Source organism: Triturus cristatus, chromosome 9 (assembly GCF_964204655.1).
Source record: "Triturus cristatus chromosome 9, aTriCri1.1, whole genome shotgun sequence".
NCBI classification, from domain to species: domain Eukaryota; kingdom Metazoa; phylum Chordata; class Amphibia; order Caudata; family Salamandridae; genus Triturus; species Triturus cristatus.
The window spans coordinates 773,393,264-773,414,753 of NC_140592.1; the positions used below are offsets into that span (position 1 = coordinate 773,393,264).

Genomic DNA, 21,490 nt, shown 5'->3' on the forward strand with positions numbered 1-21,490 from the left:
TGCAGTGGAGGAGCCCGGAGCATGTCTTCATTCCCCTGTGACAAGAGGACACCGAGAGGCGCTCCCGATACCGCCGAGGCTGCTTGGCAGGATCTCGCCAGTACCTCCTCTGCCACGTCCCAGGAGGGACGTGGCTACAGGCAATTCTCCCTTTTTGGTTTCTTAACAAAACACGGCTGGTGGAGGGATGTGTAACAGAACACCAGAACAGTCTTACACCGCTCGAGTGAAGGGTGTGGTGGCGGTGGCACTATCCTGTATACCAGAACCAACAGCCCACTCAACCCCTGTTCTTTTTTCTTTTTGTTTTTTTTTTCTTTTAAGCATACCCGCTGGGATCACTATTCTGGAGGTCTCCTTTTTCAAGTTGTACCAAAGAAGGACCAAGGACACTCCAGGAAATATGGACAATACCTTTCGAGGGAGAACTCAGACCAGTACCGTAAAACTGTAATATATAAAGAAGTGTTTTAACTGTTTGTTGAGAAGTCTGAAGTCAGTCAGACGAGTCACTACGTTTCCTCTCTTTGTTGTTATCATTATTATTATTATTTGAATAATCATTAAAAGGCTCTCCTTGACTGCCATACCTCTAAATTGATGTTCTTGTGTTATAGGATGACTGTACTCGACATAGGCCCAGTCTTGCTTACTACACTGGGGTCAGAAGTGGGATAACGTGTCTAGAGCACAATGACACAACCCATTACCATGCAGGACAAATCAACAGGTGCAGGACACCGCAATACTTCGTCTCACAGATGCCGTAGCCAGTGCCAGAGTCCACCCAAATGTACCGGGGTCTGTTCTCCAGAACTTTCAAGAAGGGGACGACCCGGACTACTTCTTCGTAAATTTCGAACAAGTAGCCTCTACTGCTGCCTGGCCACCTGAGAGATGGGGCCAGTATATAGCCCCCCTTTTGTCTGGCGAATTGCAAGCTGCCTATCAGGCAGCAAACCCAGCTGGTATTACTCCCTATCCAGAAATCAAAAAGGCTATCCTGGAACGTCTTGGTTGCGATGAAGAGTATTATCACGCCCGATTCCGTACAGAGAAGTGGGTCCCAGGTGATAACCCTAGAGCCTTGTATTACCGAATTCGTGACTTAGGGAATCTTTGGTTACAACCTGATACGTCCTCTGTGGAACAGGTGTCAGAAAAGGTCTTCCTCGAAGAATATCTGGAGGCCTTACCCTCTAACACGCGTTCCTGGGTTAAGCAGCACCCCCATCTAACAACACAGTCGGCAATCGATTTGGTATGTGCTTACCATCGTTCCCCTGACTTCCGTTATACCACCACCACCCAAAAGAACCCCCTAAGTTATTCTAAGCCGTCCTCACATTCAATCCCCCGAGGGGAGGAAGAAAAAGGTTATTTTCACCCCAAAACCATAGGGAGGTATGCATCAGACATCCAAGGTACCCATACCGGGCTGCAATGTTTTTGCTGCTGCGAATGGGGCCACATCTCCAGAAACTGCCCCCAGAAAACAGATACCACTAAACTCATGGAAGTGGGATATACGAAAAGAATAGTCTTGGTGTCCGGAAAAACTAGAGATCGCTAAATGAAATCCGTTTACCTAAACGGTAAACCAGTAGAAGCACTGTTGGATACGGGGTGTAAAGACTTGGTTGTTTCTCAGGAAGTCATTTCCCGGGTTCCCCTTAAGGAACAAAAACATCTCAGTGTCTTGTGTACATGGTGACGTGAAATCCTACCCCGTGGCCGAAGTCCGGCTAACAATCGACGGGGAGACACTGTTATGTAAAGTGGGTGTTGTCCCCCGTTTGGCCGAAAAACTTATATTGGGACCGAACTACCATGTTTGGCAAGACTCCTCGCCGCTATCCCACAGGATCCACAGACCGCGAACTGGTTAGGAGAAGCCCCCTTCTCTATGGTAGACATAGAAACCTCCACTCCCAAGACTCCAAAAACTAGGAGAGAGAGAAAAGAGAAGGACGAAAGAACCACCAAAAAGCATCCTCAGTTTCTGTTACTCCTGTCCTTTCCTCTTTGGACACAAATACGGGTCCATCACAAAGCTTTCGGGCCACTCAGAGAGATGATAGCACTTTACAGTTCACGTGGGAAAGAGCAAGGGAAGAAGAGGACTCCAAGCAGGTGGGCCCCTACTTTTGTATTAAACGAGGGCTGTTATATAGAATAAACCGAAACGCTAATCGGACTATTGCACAACTCCTGGTACCCTTAGCCTTTTGGGAACACGTTATGTACCTTGCTCATAACAAGGTGGAAGGGGGTCACTACGGCCAGGACTATACCTTAAAATACATCGATTCTTTTGGCCTGGCACATATCGTGAGGTGGCTAGGTTCTGTTCCTCGTGTCCCAGATGCCAATTAATCAACCCTCCATATATAAACAAAGCACCACCACAACCCCTCCCAATTATTGATATACCCTTTCAAAGAGTAGGGAGGGACACAGTAGTTGCCCTAATACCTTCTGCTAGAGGCCATCAGTATATCCTGGTCATTGTCGACTATGCAACCCACTATCCAGTCAGTTTTCCGCGTGAAACACTTACTGGTCAGGGGACCCCTTTTGTCTCCCAACTATTGAAACAGGTATGCATGCTTCTAGGGATACAACAAATACGCACCGCTGTTTACCACCCACAGACTGATGGTCTTGTAGAACGATACAACCGTACTATGAAAACTATCCTAAGAAAGGTAGTGCACGATACAGCGAGGGACTGGGATAAAAAACTACCCCTGGTCCTATTTGCCATTCGATCCCATGAACAGAAATCCACTGGTGTTTCCCCATTTGAGTAAGTCTTTGGGCGTAAACCGCGTTCGCTTTTGGATATGGCTTTTGAGCAATGGATAGAAGAAGACGACGATGGCAAATCGTTGCTAGCTTATACCTCTTCCCTTAAAGCGAAACCCAATAGTAGCCAATATTACTCTGGTCCAACAACCCGATAGCCCTCCCAAGGTATTCAACAAAGACCTCCCTGAGGAAGTACAGACCGATCCCATGTTGAATCCCTCCCAAAAACTTCAGATGGAAAAGCTCCTAAAAGAATACTCCAAGGTGGTGTTCAAATGTCCTGGACGCACTACCCTTGTAGAACATGACATAATTACAGAAAGAGGGAAAATAATACGCCTAAAACCGTATCGGGTTCCCGCAGCTAGAAGGCAAGCTATAGAGAATGAGGTCGAGGACATGCTTAAGGCGGACATAATTGAGCCATCACAAAGCGCCTGGTGTTCCCCAGTTGTTCTCATACCTAAACTGGACGGTAGCCTTGGTTTTTGTGTCGATTTCCGTCAACTAAACGCCATATCCAGCTTCGACTCTTGTCCTATGTTCAGGGTGGATGAGCTAATAGAAAAAGTGGGAAAAGCCAAGTTTCTGTCTACCATCGACCTTAATAAAGGATACTGGGAGTTACCCCTAACAGAGACAGCAAGGGAAAAAACTGCTTTCTCCACCTCATCAGGACTATACCACTTCAAGGTCCTTCCTTTTGGGCTCCGTGGCGCACCTGCTAGCTTCCAATGCTTGATGGACATCTTACTATAAGCACATCAACATTACGCAGCTGCTTATTTAGACAACATCGTTGTATTCAGTCCCGATTGGGAAACACATCTGGTACACCTGGAAAGAATCCTAGCCACCCTCACACAAGCCGGTCTGACCCTCAATCCCAAAAAATCCCTTCTCGCCACAAACCATATCAATTACCTAGGATATTCGATCACACAAGGGCATATCCTAGCTCAAATAAATAAAGTGGAGGCTATACGTAAAATTCCTCAGCCAACTACAAAAAAAGAAATTAGATCCTACTTCGGTTTCTACCGTCGATTCATCTCCCATTTATCCGAGCTTGCATGCCCCCTCACCGATTTATTAACAAACCGTCAAAAAAATAACAACATTCAGTGGTCTGAAGAACAAATCCGTAGGTTTCATAGCTTAAAAAATGCCCTTTGTAGACACCCTGTGCTCCATTGTCCAGACTTCTCTAACACCTTTGTCCTTCAGACTGATGCAGCCGAACAAGGATTAGGGGCTGTCCTGTCCCAACCCTATCACCATGGCTACCTCCGACCTATTTTGTATATTAGTAGGAAACTGTTCCCAAGAGAACGCCCCTATTCAACAATAGAAAAAGAATGTCTAGCCAGTAAGAGGGCTATAAGAAGTCCTCCAATACTACCTGTTAGGACATACTTTTATATTGTTAACCGACCACGCTCCTCTTACTTGGTTGTCGACTAACAAAGACTCAAATGCCTGAATATTATGCTGGTTTCTAGCCCTTCAACCTTTTTCCTTCCAGACATACCATGTTCCTGGGAAACTCCAAGGCAATGTCGATTTCCTTTCCAGATGTCCGGTCTCAGTCTGGCCTGAGCGGCCATACCTGATGGGGGAGCAGTGTAATACTGCACCGGCCGCCTCTTCCGACTTCAACATGGCGGCCAGTGAAGAACGGAAAAAAACGAAGGTCAGCGTACCAGTGTTTGGGGTACGCAAACCGGAAGTGGAGCCCAGTGCGACGGCTCCGGGGGAGGAACAAGATTCAGCACATAAGGCTAAGGAGGACGGAACGCAAGAAGAAGGCGAACCGGTTCCAGGAAGAGCAGAAGAGTTCGAGACAGAGACCAAAAGCGACGAGACTGCAGCGGAGGAGCCCGGAAGTACGTCTTCATCCCCCTGTGACAAGAGGACACCGAGGGGCACGCCCGATACCGCCGAGGCTGCTGGGCAGGATCTCGCCGGTACCTCCTCTGCCACGTCCCAGGAGGGACGTGGCTACAGGCAAGTCTCCCTTTATGGTTTATTTTTTTTTTTTTATTTTTTTTTTAAAAAACCTTTATTTTCAAAAGTCAGGACACAGCTATTCAGCCGACAACCCGGAGGTTCGGCAGCATCGATATATAGAAACAGAGATGCGTTCCCAATACCATGAAAGGAGAAGTGTAAAGGTTCAATTTTAATTAAACACAAAAACGCACAACAAACCTCAGCAAGGCAAGAACACTGAAAGCCCATGATGAGCCCCCCAGGGGAGGCCGGACCCCACTCATCTAACAGTTACAGTACAAAGTAAAGAGGAAGAAGAGGGACTGTAGAGGCCAAAAAGTCCATAAACCACACTGAGCTGGAAAGAAGGTTAGGAGGAAAGCTGTTCCTCGGGAGGATCCAGATCCGGGGCAAGACATATTTCCCCCCTGTATTGATTCCACCGCCCCCATATGGCGTGCCACTTCCGGGGGCGGCCTCTAGCGCAATAGACCGTCTTTTCCCTTAACATACTCCAGTCCATATTTTCTTTCCACGCGGTCAATGTGGGGGGCCCCGCAGAGCCCCACAATCGCGCGATATCTCTCTTAGCGACCATGTTGCCCAGAGTCACCCATTGGGTCTGCGCCGCATTATGATCAGTGGGCCCCCAGACATTCAGTAGACAACACCGCGCTTCCGGCTGCATAGCAATGCCCGTCACCTCCCCCATCACTGCATGGACTCTCCTCCAAAATTCCGTGATGACACCACATTCCCAAATGATATGCAGGAAAGTACCCACCATACCACAACCCCTCCTGCATAGGCCGTCCTCCGAGAATCCCATCTGAACCAGCCTTGGCCCCGTCACATACACTCGATGCAGTATTTTAAGCTGCACCAGCCTCAGACGCGACGGGATCGCAACCTCCTTAGGAGAGGAAACAGCAGACTGCCAATCCTCGTCATCCAACTCGAGGCCGTCCCTAGCCCACTGGTCCCTCAACCCCAGAAGCATATCCGCCCGGACGTTGATCAGTTTCTTATAGATGAGCGAGATCGTGCTCTCGGGCATATGGCCATCAAGGACCCTGTCCTCCAAAGGAGAGGACTCAGGCACCTTCTCACCCTCTAGGAGGACTGATCGGAGGGCGTGACGCACCTGAATATAGCGGAAAGACTCAGATGGCCCCAGTTCATACTCCTTCTGCAACTCTTCAAAGGACTTCACCCTCCCCTTAATCAGGACATCTCCGACCCTGGAGATGCCGATCAAGTCCCATTTGTCAAAGCCTTTTGTGTGCCAAAGCCTACCCAGTCTCTCAGATTCAAATAGCGGGGTAGCGAGGGTGAGCCTATCCTTCCAGCCCAGCGAGTCAGTTGCCATCTTCCACACTCGCACCGCCACAGCAGTGGGCCCCGTGAGGGACGAGTCCAAGGACCGCGAATACAACGCCCTGTAATAGTTACCACCACGCAGCAACCACCTGTCCATGGCATACCCAGGGCTGAGGGCAGGGCCATAAAACCCATGATTGATCGCACTCAGCTGGGTGGCCCAATAGTACCGACGGATGTCTGGGAGCGCAATGCCCCCGTCGTACCATGGAAGCGTCAACTTTGCAATAGCTATTCGCGGCCGCCCATCCCAAAGCAACGTTCGTTGGAGGCCTTCAACCTCCCGAAAGTATTTGGCCGGAACCCAGTCCAAAGTATTCTGCAGTGCGTAGAGGAAGCGGGGAAGCGACATCATTTTGAACAGGGCCGCACGCCCAACGAGGGAGAGCGGCAGCCTCCGCCAGCCTTCAACATCCCGCCTCAGGCGTGCCAGGGGGGGGAGCAGGTTCTTCTCATATCGCACAGCAGAGTTCATGGAGATAAAAATCCCCAAATACACGAAGCCCTGCTGAGCGACCTGTATCGAACATGTTCTAGGAATCGGGGGAACCTCGCCACTAAGAACATACAAATATGATTTACTCCAGTTGATAACAAGGCCCGAGTTCCTACCAAAAGATGTGAGTACGTCACAGACCACTATAAGTGATTTCTTGGGTGAGGCAAGATACAGCAGGATATCATCGGCATAGAGCGAAATACGGTCCTCGTGTTCAGGCGACCATCTAAGGCCCCGTATATCCGGGTGCCAACGTATCCACGCAGCCAGCGGCTCAAGGGCGAGGGCGAACAACAAAGGCGACAGGGGACAACCCTGCCGGGTACCCCTCCCAAGCTGAAACGGAGTCGACGCCCGACCATTCACCACCACACTCGCAAGTGGCCCCTCATACAGCAGCCTCACCCAACTCACAAAACCGTGGCCAAAGCCGAACTTGATCAGCACGGCCCACAAATATGCCCATTCCACCGTGTCGAATGCCATCGTGGCGTCAAGAGACGCCACAATAGCTGGTTCACGCAGTGTGTCCGCCCTGGCGATTACACCATGAAGGCGCCGAAGATTTAACGCCGTGTTTCGGTGCGGGATGAAGCCGGATTGATCCGGGTGGACCAAGTCACCGAGTACCCTAATCAATCGGGTCGCCAGGATTTTAGCCAGAATTTTCGGCTCTGCGTTAAGAAGTGAGATAGGCCTATATGAGGCGCACTTATCGCGGGGTTTGCCCTCTTTGTGTATAACCACGATCGTCGCCAGTCGCTGGTCCAACGGGAGGGTCCCACTCCCCCGCGCCTCCATAAACATGGCGCGCAGGTGTGGGGCGACCCTATCCGGAAATAGCTTGTACAAATCGACCGGCAAACCGTTCGGTCCCGAGGCCTTACCCGAGTTTAACGCGCGGATAGCCCCCGCCACCTCATCAACCGTTATGTCACCATCTAGATCGTCCCTATCTATGTCGGAGAGACAGGGCAACTCGATATCACGGAGGAGGTCAGACGAGTCCTCGGGCGGCCTATCCGACACTGAGGCATAAACCCTACAGAAATAGTCCGAGAAACATTGTACAATCCTCTCAGGTTCCACAATCGCCTCTCCCCTCTCTCCCGTCAACTCTGGCACAACTCTATTGACCTGTTCTTTTTTGTCCAGCCAAGCCAGGAGTTTCCCTGCCTTGTCCCCAACATCATACAATCGGCCCTGCTGCTCCCTGCTGAGGGTCTTAGCGGCGTTCGTCACCAGGTCCTTATACTCAGCTTGCTTCAAGCAAAGCTCATGCAGTGAGGACTCTGTAACCTCCTCCTCCAGCGCTCCCTCCAGAGCCGCGATCTCCTCCTCAACCTGCAGAACCTCGCCATCTCTCCGCCGCTTGGCAGCTACTACTAGGGAGAGGGCTTCCCCTCGGAGCATGGTCTTAAATGCTTCCCACAGCGACACTGCCGAGTCCACGGATCCCTGATTATCCTTGAAAAAATTATCTACTTTCTTTACCAGCGCGCTGCGCATCTTGGGGTCTCGGAAATACCACGGGTTAATAGGGGCCACCCGTCCTCCTCCCTCCCGACCTAGATCCAGCCGGATCCACACTGGCGAATGGTCAGATATACCACGCGCCATGTGCCTCGCCTCGGAGACCAATGAGGCATGCGCAGCCAGAGTGAGTAGGTAATCAATCCTGGAGAGACTACCATGTGCCCCGGAGTGGAACGTGTATTGGCTCTGTGTGGGGTGCCGGAGCCTCCAGCAGTCTATCAGGCCAAGCGTGTTTAGGAAGTCTGGGAGCCACCTCTGAGCCCCCCCTGTGTCTCTGGGCGGGTATCTATCAAGCAGGCCGGAGCCAACAGCGTTGAAATCACCTCCCACTACAAGCATACCCCCCGGGAGATCCAGCAGGGCGCTACCCAGATCTGTGAACGTGGAGGCCTGCAGGGCCGGCGGGACATAAACCGAAACTAAAACCAAAGTTCTTCCTTCCCACCGCCCCGCCACCGCCACAAACCTCCCCCTATCATCAACAATGGTGGAGTCCACCTCAAATGGTAGCGAGGCTCTGACTAGGATGCCCACACCCCTGGACCCAGAGGAGAATCCCGAATGTGCTATGAATTTATAACCCTTCCTATTCAGAGCATAGCACGTATTACCAATAAGGTGCGTCTCCTGCAGCAAGGCAACATCCGGCATTGACCGTTTCAAGAATTGCAAAACAATCCCACGCTTAATGCGATCCCCCAAACCATTAACATTCCAGCTTATAACACTTAAACCCCTACCCCCCATCCTCAAACGTAAAGAGGCCCACCCCACTCCCGAAGAGCCACCATGGAACAGTCCTGGAAAGAATCATCATGCCTTGCAGAAATAAACCCCCCAACAACAAACCCAAAATCCCAGGAACCCCCCCCACCCTGCACCCCTGCGGCAGCTTACAAAGCCCCCCCAACTTGCAGTGTGCCTGTCGCCCTACAAAAACCCCCAAAAATCTACAAAAAGTACCCTAAGGGAGGAAAAGAGCACCCCTCGTCCTCCCGCCGCCCTCCGCATTGACTGCACTCTATTCAAGTCTTCAAATATAGCCAAATCGAGTCAGACCGGCTCCGAAAAATCAGCCCTGCCCATCCCGGCCACTGTCCCCATCCTCGGCAATGTCCTCCCCCGTCCGTCGTCGGGGCAAAGCGTCCAGCCATTCATCGGCCATAACAGGAGAGTCAAAGAAAAATGTCCGATCTTCGTGCACCACACGTAGTCTGGCAGGGGAGAGCATGGCATACTTCAGATCCCTCTCCCGAAGCCGCCTCTTCACCCCCAGAAAGCCCTGTCTCTGCCTCTGCACCTGCTGGGTGAAGTCCGGGTAGAAATTCACCGACGCGTTCTGGAAGGGGACCGGGCCCGTCACCCTCGATGCTTGCAGGATAGCGTCCCGATCTCGAAAATGAAAGAGCCGAGCGACAATCGGCCTCGGTGGGGCACCCACCTTGGGCCTCCCACCCGGCACTCTATGGGCCCTTTCAACCGCAAAGAACTTTCCAAGACCCTTGAGCTTCAGATGATTAAGCACCAAGTCCTCGACAAGCAGGTCAACCGAAGCCTCATCCGAGGACTCCGGGACCCCGATGACGCGCACGTAGTTGCGCCTGGCCCGGCTCTCAAAATCCTCCAGCCGGCGGGCGGCGAGATCACTCTCGGTCCTCAGCTTACGAACCTCGATCTGCAGTTCCGTGACGTCCTCGGTGAGGCCCGTGGTCTTGAGGTCCAGGGTCCTAACCCGTTCATTCGTTTTGCCCAAGTCCGCACGGATCAGGTTAACATCCACCAAGATGGCATCCACCTTATGCGCCAGGGCATCAAACTGTCTCCCAATCGAGGTCTGCATCCCTTCGAGCGCGCCCATGACATCCTGTAGTGAGAGCTCCGGGGCCAAAGGCGAGGCCTCCTTCTGGGTATCCGGCGACTGGCTCGACCCACTCGGTGATCCCTTCTGCAGAGCATAGCGGTCCATACTATTGACTTGGGTATAGGCTCCCCGCCTGGTAGACTTAGCCTTCAGCCGATCCACCTCTGCTTTGCCCGACATGGTTGATACCAAGCAGGTCGGTTCAGATAAGACGGGTCCCTCTCAATGAAAGGAATCAGGGGTGATCAGTTCTGCAGTGGGCCACCAGAGTAGCCTGCAGAGCGTCCATAGGGTAATAAAGCCACCAAGAGCTCTCCAGGGGCAGGGCTGACAAAGGGAGAGAAAGCGAAAGTGAAAGGACGGGGACCTCCGTCCGACTGTTCACACCTCGCCTGGCCGTTGTTGTTCAACTAGAAGTCGGGCATCCTGCCAACTCTAGCGCCTGGCATCCCTCGGAGATAGGCCGCAATCTTCCGCCAGGCATAAGTCCGGTTCCCGGTGGGCGATCCGACCGCGGTTAGCATCAATCGCCTCCCTGACAGGTCATCCACACGATGCCATGCATACCTACTGGATTAGAGACAGGATAGTCGACGGAGGGCACGAGGGTCTCGGGAGCTCAGAGCTCACGCGGCCATCTTGGTCAAGCGCTAGGCTCCTCCCTCTCCCTTTATGGTTTCTTAATGAAACACGGCTGGTGGAGGGGTGTGTAACAGAACACCAGAACAGTCTTACACCACTCGAGTGAAGGGTGCGGTGCCGGTGGCACTATCCTCTATACCAGAACCAGCAGCCCACTCAACCCCTATTCTCATGTTCTTGTTGTTTTTTTTGTGTTTTTTTTTAAGCGTACCCGCTGGGATCACTATTCTGGAGGTCTCCTTTTTCAAGTTGTGCCAAAGAAGGACCAAGGACTCTCCAGGAAATAGGGACAATACCGGGAAACACCTTTCGAGGGAGAACTGAGACCAGTCCAATAAAACTGTAATATAAAAAGAAGTGTTTCAACTGTTTGTTGAGAAGTCAGTCAGACGAGTCACTACGTTTCCTTTCTTTGTTGTTGTCATTATTATTTGAACAATCATTAAAAGACTCTCCTTCACTGCCATACCTCCAAATTGAAGTTCTTGTGTTATAGGACGATTGTACTCGACATAGGCCCAGTCTTGCATACTACAGCATGGTTTAACCCTAGAACCGAAATGCATATAGTAACTGCACAATCTCACAATAATCTGCATGAGAAGAATATTTCACATTGATTGGCCCAGAATGGAACCAGCATGACTAACCACAGCCCTCATACTTATCTAATCACCAACATTGGGCTCCTATGGAATAACGCACTACATGTCTGCAAAGAGCATCAGGGCTACATCGGGGTAGTAAGCGCTATAAACATAGCCATTCCATAAACTCTCTGGAGCTACTCTGGCCACACCAATCCAAGGCCAGGTCCGAATTTACCATTTATTCCATCAGACATTTGAGGCCGATATTTGAAGGTCAAAGCTGTGATCACAAACACAGTGATTCATAAAACATAACTGGATCCGAGACGACAAAATTAATTATTTTCAATTAACGAAGCCCATTTTGCGAGTCTACAAAGCCTTTCCAACTCAGACAATGTTTTTCTATTCTGAATTGCAATTAGGAGGGAGCATAAAGCGCCATTCCCCTCCTGTGAGTCACAGTAGTACAATTATTGTTTTGTCCCTGCAATTGTACATAAATAAAATGATCAGCTACCAAGACCTGAAAGGACGTGGTAAGTGATTCACAAAAGGTAGAGGTATTTTCTTGGGTCACCTTCCCCTATGTCAATACTGTCAGATAGCCTTGAAGGGAACAGACAGTTGTGCAGGAGACCACTGGCTTCTCATTTCCATTCATCCCCAAGCCGGAAACGTATTATTTTTTTAAAGCAGCATGGGCTGCTTTAAAAAAAAAAAAGAAAAGTTTCCTGTTTGGTAATGGAATGGTGGTCTGCTGTTCCTTACATCCTACCCACTCAGTGTTTATAGCCAATCACAGGGGGTTGCAAACTGCTTGATTAATATTCATTAGGAAGGCCATTCTGTGACCTCCTGCCACTGGAGATTTTGTGATGCAACCTTAGTACTGAGTTAAATTGCAAAATCAGAGAGTTTGCAAAACGTTAGTGTACAATTTGTGATCAGTCTCTTGGGCCCAAAGTTTCCTAGATTTAGTTTGCAATTTAATGATGGTGCAGTGTGTTAAATGCTCAGCACTGACATCTGTGATCTGCACTTTTTAATCTTGGCAAAGCATGGCCAGCTCAGCCTTCTATGGTTTTCAACGTTGGTAACAAGAGAATCTTTAAAATGGGAAACAGTAGCACTTGTCATTCAGAGCGCTTAGAAATGGAAGATGGATAGTACAAATTATTATTATGGCTGGTCCTAATTTGTAATGGCACGGAGAAGTAGTCACGGAATGGGATACTATCCAGAACAATGCAAGTGGTTGCGATTAATTCAAGCACTCCATCCATCACATTTCTTCTAATAACCTTAACACAGAAGAGGTACAGAGACACAAAGGAAAAAGGCAACAATAATTTAAGATTGTACACCTTCATATTGAGGTGAGGTAACAAATTACCTGGCACTGCCTTTTTTTAAATCTAAAATCTACTATATCACACAAGACTATAAAAATGGTGTAAAGTTACTGGTGGGCATCAGTTATTTACCTGTGATGTGTAGTAGCACAAACTGAATGAGTCCAACGGAGGCGTGAAAGGGAACTTGTAAGGACCACTGAATGCAGAGTCATCGGTTCCTTCAACGCTACTAGACGTGAGGATTGCGGAGTCAACGGAGGTCACGCAGGGATGGACCAGGATATCCTGCAATGGGGATCCATTGGCAGGAAGGTTCAGGCTGACTGTCACGTTTGGCATTGCTGCGTCTAAGTTGCACTTTGAAAACAAAACAAATTCTAGATGAGTAATGAATCATAGGAAAATGAGAGACAGCCTTAGAGTGACTGTTTATTTTCCTTCCCACACACAAACCATGAAGAAAAGATTTTCATGGTAATGGAAAGCAGAATAATTGTGTAACTGCAATGTGTTCAAGTATTTAGTAAATGTGACTTCTCTTTCCAATCTATTTATCACTTCAAACAGCATCTTATCTGCTTCTAACCACTGCTATCAGATTAAGGCTATGACTGTCCAATCTCTGGACACCAAACTCCAATTGGAGTTTCGGAAGGCCATATTTGCAATTTGTCGCTGAAATTCAATATACATCTATTCATTCATACATATTAATACTGTCTATCCTGAAAACTAGACTGGGTTTTCCTATTCTGTGTTCCTATGATTCTAATAGTGAGAGATGGTGCTATTAACCAACTTCATAACACACGATTTAAAGAAGACAGAAGCATTAGGAAGTCCTCAGTGGGGTCTAATGAAGGAGCATCCAACAGGTCGTGCACTAATCTCTACAGTAGATTAATCAACTTGTGAACTAATTGCAAACCTCTCTTCAACAGTCTTGCAATAAACAAACTTTAAGGACTTCTATTAACAGGACACAGCTATCCATACAAAGCATTCACTAACTATTTTAAGATGTCAGAAAGACGAAAGGAGTACATGTATGAAGTGTGCCTCTTCAACGCCATTCCTTATTAGAGCCTTGGTGTATTTTTCATTAATTTATTTGCAGTTGCGGCCCGTGTAGGTAAGAGTGGTGGGGCCCAGTGGGGGAAGATTTCGATAGACAACGACGAGGAAAAATTTATTATTTATTTAATTTTCCCTTGTCATCGTCCATCGAAATCCCCCCACCTGGCCCCACTGCCCCACCACTCTTACCTGCAGGGGCCGCAGCTGTTTATGTGACGGTTTTATAAAGCACTGTTTCACCAGATGGCCATTAAGGGGCTTTACAAGAAACAATGGGGAGGAAAAAAAATGAAGGGGAGCAGCCTACCACAGAAGATAAAACTGTACTTATACTACACATAACCAGCAGTCTACCATAGAGGAACATAAAAAGCAGCCTTACAAAGAAGACAGATAGCTGCACTAAACATAAGGATCAGCCTGCCACAGAAAATGGCCGTACTAAACCGAATGAGCAGCATGCCACAGATGAGTGCTGTAATAAACATAAATAGCAGCCTGCCATAGAATATAGCTGTATTAAGCATGTCGAGCAGCCTGACATAGATGATAGCTGAGATACACATAATGAGCAGCCTGCCATAGAATATAGCTGTATTAAGCATGTCGAGCAGCCTGACATAGATGATAGCTGAGATACACATAATGAGCAGCCTGCCATAGAATATAGCTGTATTAGCATGTCGAGCAGCCTGCCATAGATTATAGCTGAGATACACATAATGGGCAGCCTGCCATAGAATATAGCTGTATTAAGCATATCGAGCAGCCTTCCATAGATTATAGCTGAGATACACATAATGAGCAGCCTGCCATAGAATATAGCTGTATTAAGCATGTCGAGCAGCCTGCCATAGATCATAGCTGAGATACACATAATAAGCAGCCTGCCATAGAATATAGCTGTATTAAGCATGTCGAGCAGCCTGCCCATAGATTATAGCTGAGATAAACATAATGAGCAGGCTGCCATAGAATATAGCTGTATTAAGCATGTCGAGGAGCCTGCCATTGATGATAGCTGAGATACACATAATGAGCAGGCTGCCATAGAATATAGATGCCGTAGAGAAGAGCTGTAATAAACATATTTAGCAGCCTGTCATAGAAAATAGCTGTTCTAAGTATATGGAGGAGCCTGCCACTGATGATAGTCGTAGTAAACATAAAGGGCAGCCTGTAATACAAGCTAGATGTACTACATATATTGAGCGTCCTGCCATAGAAGTTAGACAGCTGTTGTAAACATAATGACCCGTCTGCCACAGAATTTTAACAAATTAAGCCGAACAAACTAATGCTCATAAAATGCATGCTGAATGAAAGCCTTATCACACCTACCCTTACATAAGTTCAATCAATGAGTCATTGAGGGTAAGCACTTTTTAAAAGAAGATACAACCCCACACCATTTTTGATATTACTTATTCTGAGATCAAATAAGAGCATAGCAGCCTGATGTAGCACTAAAGCAAAACATCACAAAACGTTTCACATGTGCATGCCTTCAAGACAGATGCCTTTAGTAAGTCCCCATAGCATTGTGGCAGATGTAGACCGAACGTCTTTCATTTACTTTTTCTATCATTCATTCAGCAGTAAAATACTGATTAATTTTCAATGAGGCAATCTCGTTTCATTTAAATAGCTGGTGAAGTTCAATTATCACTGGATCTCCAAAATCTTGGGAATTAATTTCATCACTTTAACAGGTAATCCATTAGGCCCCGGTGCCCAAGACCTAATGCAGTATTCTCTTTGGTGCTGCAAAATAATAACACATCCCTACTTAAAGGCTTCTCTTCACAAAGATCTTAACCCTGTAAGTTTTTTGTGTGTGTTGAACATCTTTTTATGAAATTAAGCATTCCTTTTTTCTCTGATGACCCATGCCAGCAACGCAAAGTAGCTGTTCATGCACATTATTCTTTTGGATAAAATAAAGATAGACAGATTCACTGTTTGGTCTATTAATGGGCGTCTGACCACATTTTAGTAATTGTTTCTTTCACATTCCATGTTACATCTTATCAACAAAGTCACACATTGGGTAAGCAAACATGCCAGATTTAAAGTAGAAGACCACAGGCATATCTTGATGACCAGGAGGGTTTCTTGGATAGGTCGGTCTAGGAAAATATTTTGGGGCGATAGTGTGATATTCACATTCAGATTTCCAGAATTAGCTCAAAACATCTTGCAACAGACCTCCCAGTCCCTATATCTAGAGCTGTGTGTCAAGCCATTACCTTTGAGCTTTTTTATAGGACCCTCAAAACACTATAACCAGCAATTACCCCAACTTCAGGGAGAAGCTTCTTCTTCTTTCGGCGGTATACGGACATCACACAATTCCTATGCTCCTCTGAGGGATCTTAATGACCTAGACTGACTGCATGAGTATGAGGGGAATAGTATAGCTACTGTTATGTCTGTGGAATCTCTGTCACAGAGACCCGAAATCAGGAAGATACAGCCTGGGGCTAATGGTGACCATCATCTCTGCTGTATAAGTGGCTCGGGCAAAAGTAGCATGGGGACTAGTAACTCAAACTGGGGCCTTACTGAGCCATTCTCAAACTATACTCAGGGCAGGGGAAAAAATGTAGCCATTTTGTTCCTGGAACGTGGCAGGTATAGCTTCAAAATTTGCGGATGACAGGTGGCTCCATTTTAGTAGATCCTTTAATATCATTTGTCTTCAGGAGACATGGGTGACTGAAAACAATTACTTCCTTGAGGGTTGAAAAACTTTTTTTTTTCAGCAGAGGGGGCAAGAATGGGAAGAGCAAGGGGTGGCCTAATCATCCTTGTAGGTCTCAGGATCTGTGGATCTATGAAGTATCTGAATTGGGACTCCAAGGCATTCCAAGGTCTGACAATAGTGGCAGATAAATCACTTCATTTTACCAGAATTAATTTTTATAATGCGAAACAAAACTCTCAGGGTCCCTCAAGTCTCGTAGAGTTATGTGGTCACCTTGAGTGGATGCAGGGTGAAGGTCTGTCCCAGGCGCATCTAATTCTATTGGGAGACTTCAACTGCTGTCTATACCCAGACCTTGCCCTGAATACGCAAGATTGGTCCACATGCACGATTAGAGATGGCCTGCATATGGAGCACACCCTAGAAAGACAGAAACTGAATTCCCCCCTAAATATTCATGGTTTAACACACACCTTGGATCTGGTGGCGATCTCTTCTGACTTCCCTCTGCCGCTGACCTAAAAAGGTAGGTGCTCCGCAACTATTATTGATTTTGTATTTGTTTCTTTGTCTTTGAAGTGGCTTATATCCTCCTTTAACATCCAACATAGTGCTTTTAGTGATCATAACCCTTTGCCTCGGGCGCTTGAAGCACCAGGAAATCAAATTGCACATTGTAGGATGAATGCTGGGTCTTTTTCCGCAACTGATCAAGGGAGGCGCCTGAGGTGGTCACAGTTGGACACCACTGTTTTTAACCATGCTCTTTTTAGCTTGAGACAACTGGAGATACAAAAATGTTTAGAATCGCTACCTTCTGGAGAAGATATCACACATGCTTTTATTGTAATTGCGCAATCAGTTGCTAGTCTTTTAACAGTCCAGGTAGCTATACCTCGTACCGTCTGCCCGAGATGGTTTGACAGCGAGTGCTCCTGGGCCTTGCGCCCACTTAAGAAGGCCTTAAGAAACACCTCAGTTGATAGAGCGTGGGTGGCAACTTGTCGCAGTAATTATAAGGGGGCCATCAAGGCCCAGAAGCGCTTGCTACAAAAACAAGCATGGGATGAGCTAACAGAGGCTTATGAACAAAAGGATTGTACTCTTTTATGGAGTGTGATCAATAGCCCCTGTTTTTCAGAACCGGACAAACTGGCCTTAGGTCATAACATTACCCCAGAGCAATGGAAAGCCCAGTTTAAGAGTGTTTATGGATTTAGCGTGCAACCCACGGAGGACTTAAGCCCCCCCTTCTAGTGCTATATCCATCACCTTTACCCTTGATGAGGTAAGGCTGGGTATTGAGGGTTTGTCGCGGCATAAGGCTCCTGGCCCGATGGGATCCCACAGACTTTTTTTTGTGACAAAATAGAGGTTTGGGCCCCAGTTTTAACAAGGGTATTAAACACTGCGGTCACGACAACAATGCCCCCTTCGTGGTTTTAAGAAAGGGGATAGGGACAACCCCCATTGTTATCGCCCCATATCCCTTACTGATGCTACTGTCAACGTTCTTGGACGGGTCTTATTAATCAGGCTCTCTAAGGGGGAGACACTCCTCAAACAGTTTTGGCGGTGCAATATGGGTTTCGCTCAGGAAGGTCAACAACAGATCAGTGTCTAAACCTCATTCTTTTTATATTGAAATACACGATAGCTAAACCGGGAGCTCTTTTCCTGGGTTTTATGAACCTCACCGCGGCATTTGACCGGGTGAAGCACACCAAATTGTGGGCCTTGCTTGGTAGCCTTGGTGTTGAACCAGCGATCATAAACGTTTTAATGGCCCTGCACTTTAACACCTCTGGCGTAGTTAGATACACTCAGGAAGGGCACATCACTGATCACTTTAAATGCTCGAGTGGGGTCAGGCAAGGATGTATACTAGCTCCTTTTTTATTTACTGTGTATATTAATGGTCTAGTATCATCCCTGATTGCTTAACAAGCTGACAACCCCAGGCTAGGCAGGAGACCGGTCCCCGTCTTGCTGTATGCAGACGATGCGGTATTGCTAGCACGAACCCCAAGAGGATTGCAGGTTTACTCGATGGGTTTGTGGCTTTTATGAATGGGATGGACCGGTCACCGAATTTGACCAAATCGTACATCATGGAATATGGTTAGCAGGCCACCAGACATACCATTTATAAAGTGGGCTCTCACAGCTTAGCTATTTGATGAGAAACGTAATTTTAAACACTTGAAGGAGGGGAAGATACTGGACATGAAAAAAATCCATGGGTGCAGTTGCAACCTATGCTCACAGACTAGGTACATAGTTACTGGGGGTAACTTTTAAGTTTTATAACTCCTTCTGTGTCTCTACGGTTTTTTAAGGAAGTGAGATATGGGGTTTTTGAGCGGCCAACAAAATATAGACTGCACAAAATAAATATCTTAGAGGAATTCTGAAAGTACCTCAGGGCACCCCTGCGCACTCAGTCCATGAAGAATTAGGAATGCAGGAAAATCACGGACTTGATAGCCGTTAAACCTCTGCTATGTTGGGTGAAGATCTTGTCTAGTCAGGAGGTAGGTTTTAACCGACTAGTAATTCAAGATTGCCTCTCAATTGACCATGAACTAAAAATCCCATGGTTAAGATATGTCAAGGAAACTTTCACGGCGCTGGGTAGAGCAGATATTTTTAAGAGATACGATACAGTCAAACCACAGGATAAGAACATTGTGAAAGAGATGTTTTTTAAGTATGGCTACCAGGGAGGAAATCGAGCTTAAGAAACCCATGGTAAGAGGGCATGTTCTGGTAAAGTCTGTGCCGGGTATGGAGACTTACTTAATGATTTTAACAAATGCTCATCATAGATTTTTAATCCCCCGGTGTTAGACTGAACATGCTTCATCATTTATTGGCATCTCCCCTTGGTTTTGTCTCACACACAAAAGATAAAGGGCCCTGTGGCTGCGACAATAGGTCTCCACAGGATACCCGTACACTTTGTGTTTCTCTGTAAATATTTTACGCACCCTAGGTGACTGTTTCTTAAAGAGCTTTTAAAAGAAATGAGATTTAAGCATGCCCGTGTATCTTTACTGTATTTACACTTATGCAGAATGCTCGTACACTATTTAGTGTTACTAATTTTTTTAAGAGCAGCTCTAACGTCAAGAAATTCTAGATGTGACTGAAAAGTATAAGGGGAGCTGGGATCTTGCTCAGGCTCCACGATATGTTTTTGCAAATGAATTTTATGTTATTGTTAATCATAGTTTCATTTATGGTTTGTATTTCTGCATACTTGTTTAACTTGATCTGTATTTACACTTGTACCCGATTAACGGTTGTGATTGAGGTTTACATGGCCAATTTGCGAATGTTGAACATTTAAGTGAGATGCTGCTAACAAATGAATTTGCGGTTGTCTTTTTATCTTTATAATGTTGTTTGTTTCTTTTATGGCTATGACTACAGCCGAATAAAGATTATTATTATTATTTTGGATGAAGATAGACTGATTCATTGTTTGGTCTATTAATGGGCGTCTGACCACATTTTAGTAATTGTTTCTTTCACATTCTACACTCAATGTTGAACTAAGGACTGTACTCACTTTGTTCACTTACATTTCTGTGGACCCACTTAAGAATTCATTCACACCATACAGTTTTTTGTCAAGCACTGAAAGCTCATCTCTTTAGATAACATTTCTCTCCTTTAACTCAGTCAGCATCAGTATACCCGTCCAAGCATCAAGAGGCCTTATTTTTTAAATTATATTTTTAGAAAGTTGTCATGTTCCTGCCTAAGCCAAATGCGTCTTTCTGACACTGTTCTGTGGACCTGCAGAAGACAGAAGCATGGACTGCACTTGCTGTTGCGACCTGTGAGGAGACCCCCAAGGGCTGGGCCTACTCTTACTTGCACCATGGACTGAGAAGTGTACTCTAAGGGTTATTTGGCTGTCCTGTTAAGCTACAGGGTCACAAAAAGAAGCAAGAAGCACTTTCCTGAGGAGCCCAGTTCGCCAATTCCAACTGGAACTGCCCTGGAACCTGCTGGTGGCTTGTACTCGAGTGAGTGCTGACCCCTAAGTGGTGTCCTTAAGGTCCTGGGACCCTTAGATAAGTGTCTGAGTGTACTCCTGCCTAACCCTAAAAGCTTGGACTTAGAAACTTTTGGAAGGATTTTTGCCTGAAGAACTAAACAGACGACCGGGGCCAACCTGTCAAGTCTATCTTCAGGTTGCTCCTGCTCAGAGCTTTTTGGTAGCACAAATTTGTTTTAGCAGGGTGTTGCAGATAAGGTATTCTGGCCTCGTGGAGCCTGTTCGGCCACAGCTTACATCCTTGCCCTGCTGGAGGAATCACAGCTCCACGAAAAGTGACAACGTCTGAAGCTAGAAATCTTCACCGAACGCAGGTGACAAAAGTGTCTGGCCGGCAAGTGACCTTCCTCAGGCGCTAATTTTGAATTTTCCAGCTCTGAGCTTTCCCGCCGAATATCATTGGTTTCACTGGGACTTCGACTGGTGGCTATCCAGTCTCACAACCAGTCATGACCACAGCCTGTTGACTTGCCTCGTTGAGGATTTTTGACTTCCATCTCATAGCCTAAGTCAGAAGGTAAAACTTCTGACCAGGCTGAACCTGGTTTCTATATCTGATTCACGCTCCATTGCAGTCCGCCTTAAACCTTACCCTTGTCCCAGTCCAGTGAGACCAGCCGCCTGCTATTGTTGCTTTCCCCATATTGCATCATTGTTGTTTTGGTCTTATTTTGTTTATTAAAATATTCTCTATTTTTATAAATTGGAGTGGGTTTTATATTGTGTTGTGTTTTTGGCTTTTTAACTGTTTTTGTATTTCTAGATGTTTAATAATTTTTTTAAGTTAAGCCTGTCTGTTCTGTGCCGTAGCTACCAGGGGTTGAGCTCAGGTTCAAATCACGGAAACCTTTACAGGACCTAACAGGAATAGTGACATTATTACTTTTGGTGGACTACCATCTACCCCAACAAATAATTCACTTTCTCACACCTACAGACACATATTCTTTTTCATGTGTCATTTCTTC

At 46.9% G+C, this 21,490-nt stretch overlaps 1 protein-coding gene across 1 annotated transcript in view; it reads right to left on the bottom strand.

The window, feature by feature from the left end:
* Positions 1 to 21,490, bottom strand: part of AP5M1 (adaptor related protein complex 5 subunit mu 1) — a 119,820-nt gene that overhangs the window by 26,378 nt on the left and 71,952 nt on the right. The window contains exon 3 of the mRNA XM_085626145.1: positions 12,799 to 13,026. Coding sequence (XP_085482271.1) covers positions 12,799 to 13,026 — 228 coding nt within the window. The remainder of the gene's footprint in view (positions 1 to 12,798; positions 13,027 to 21,490) is intronic.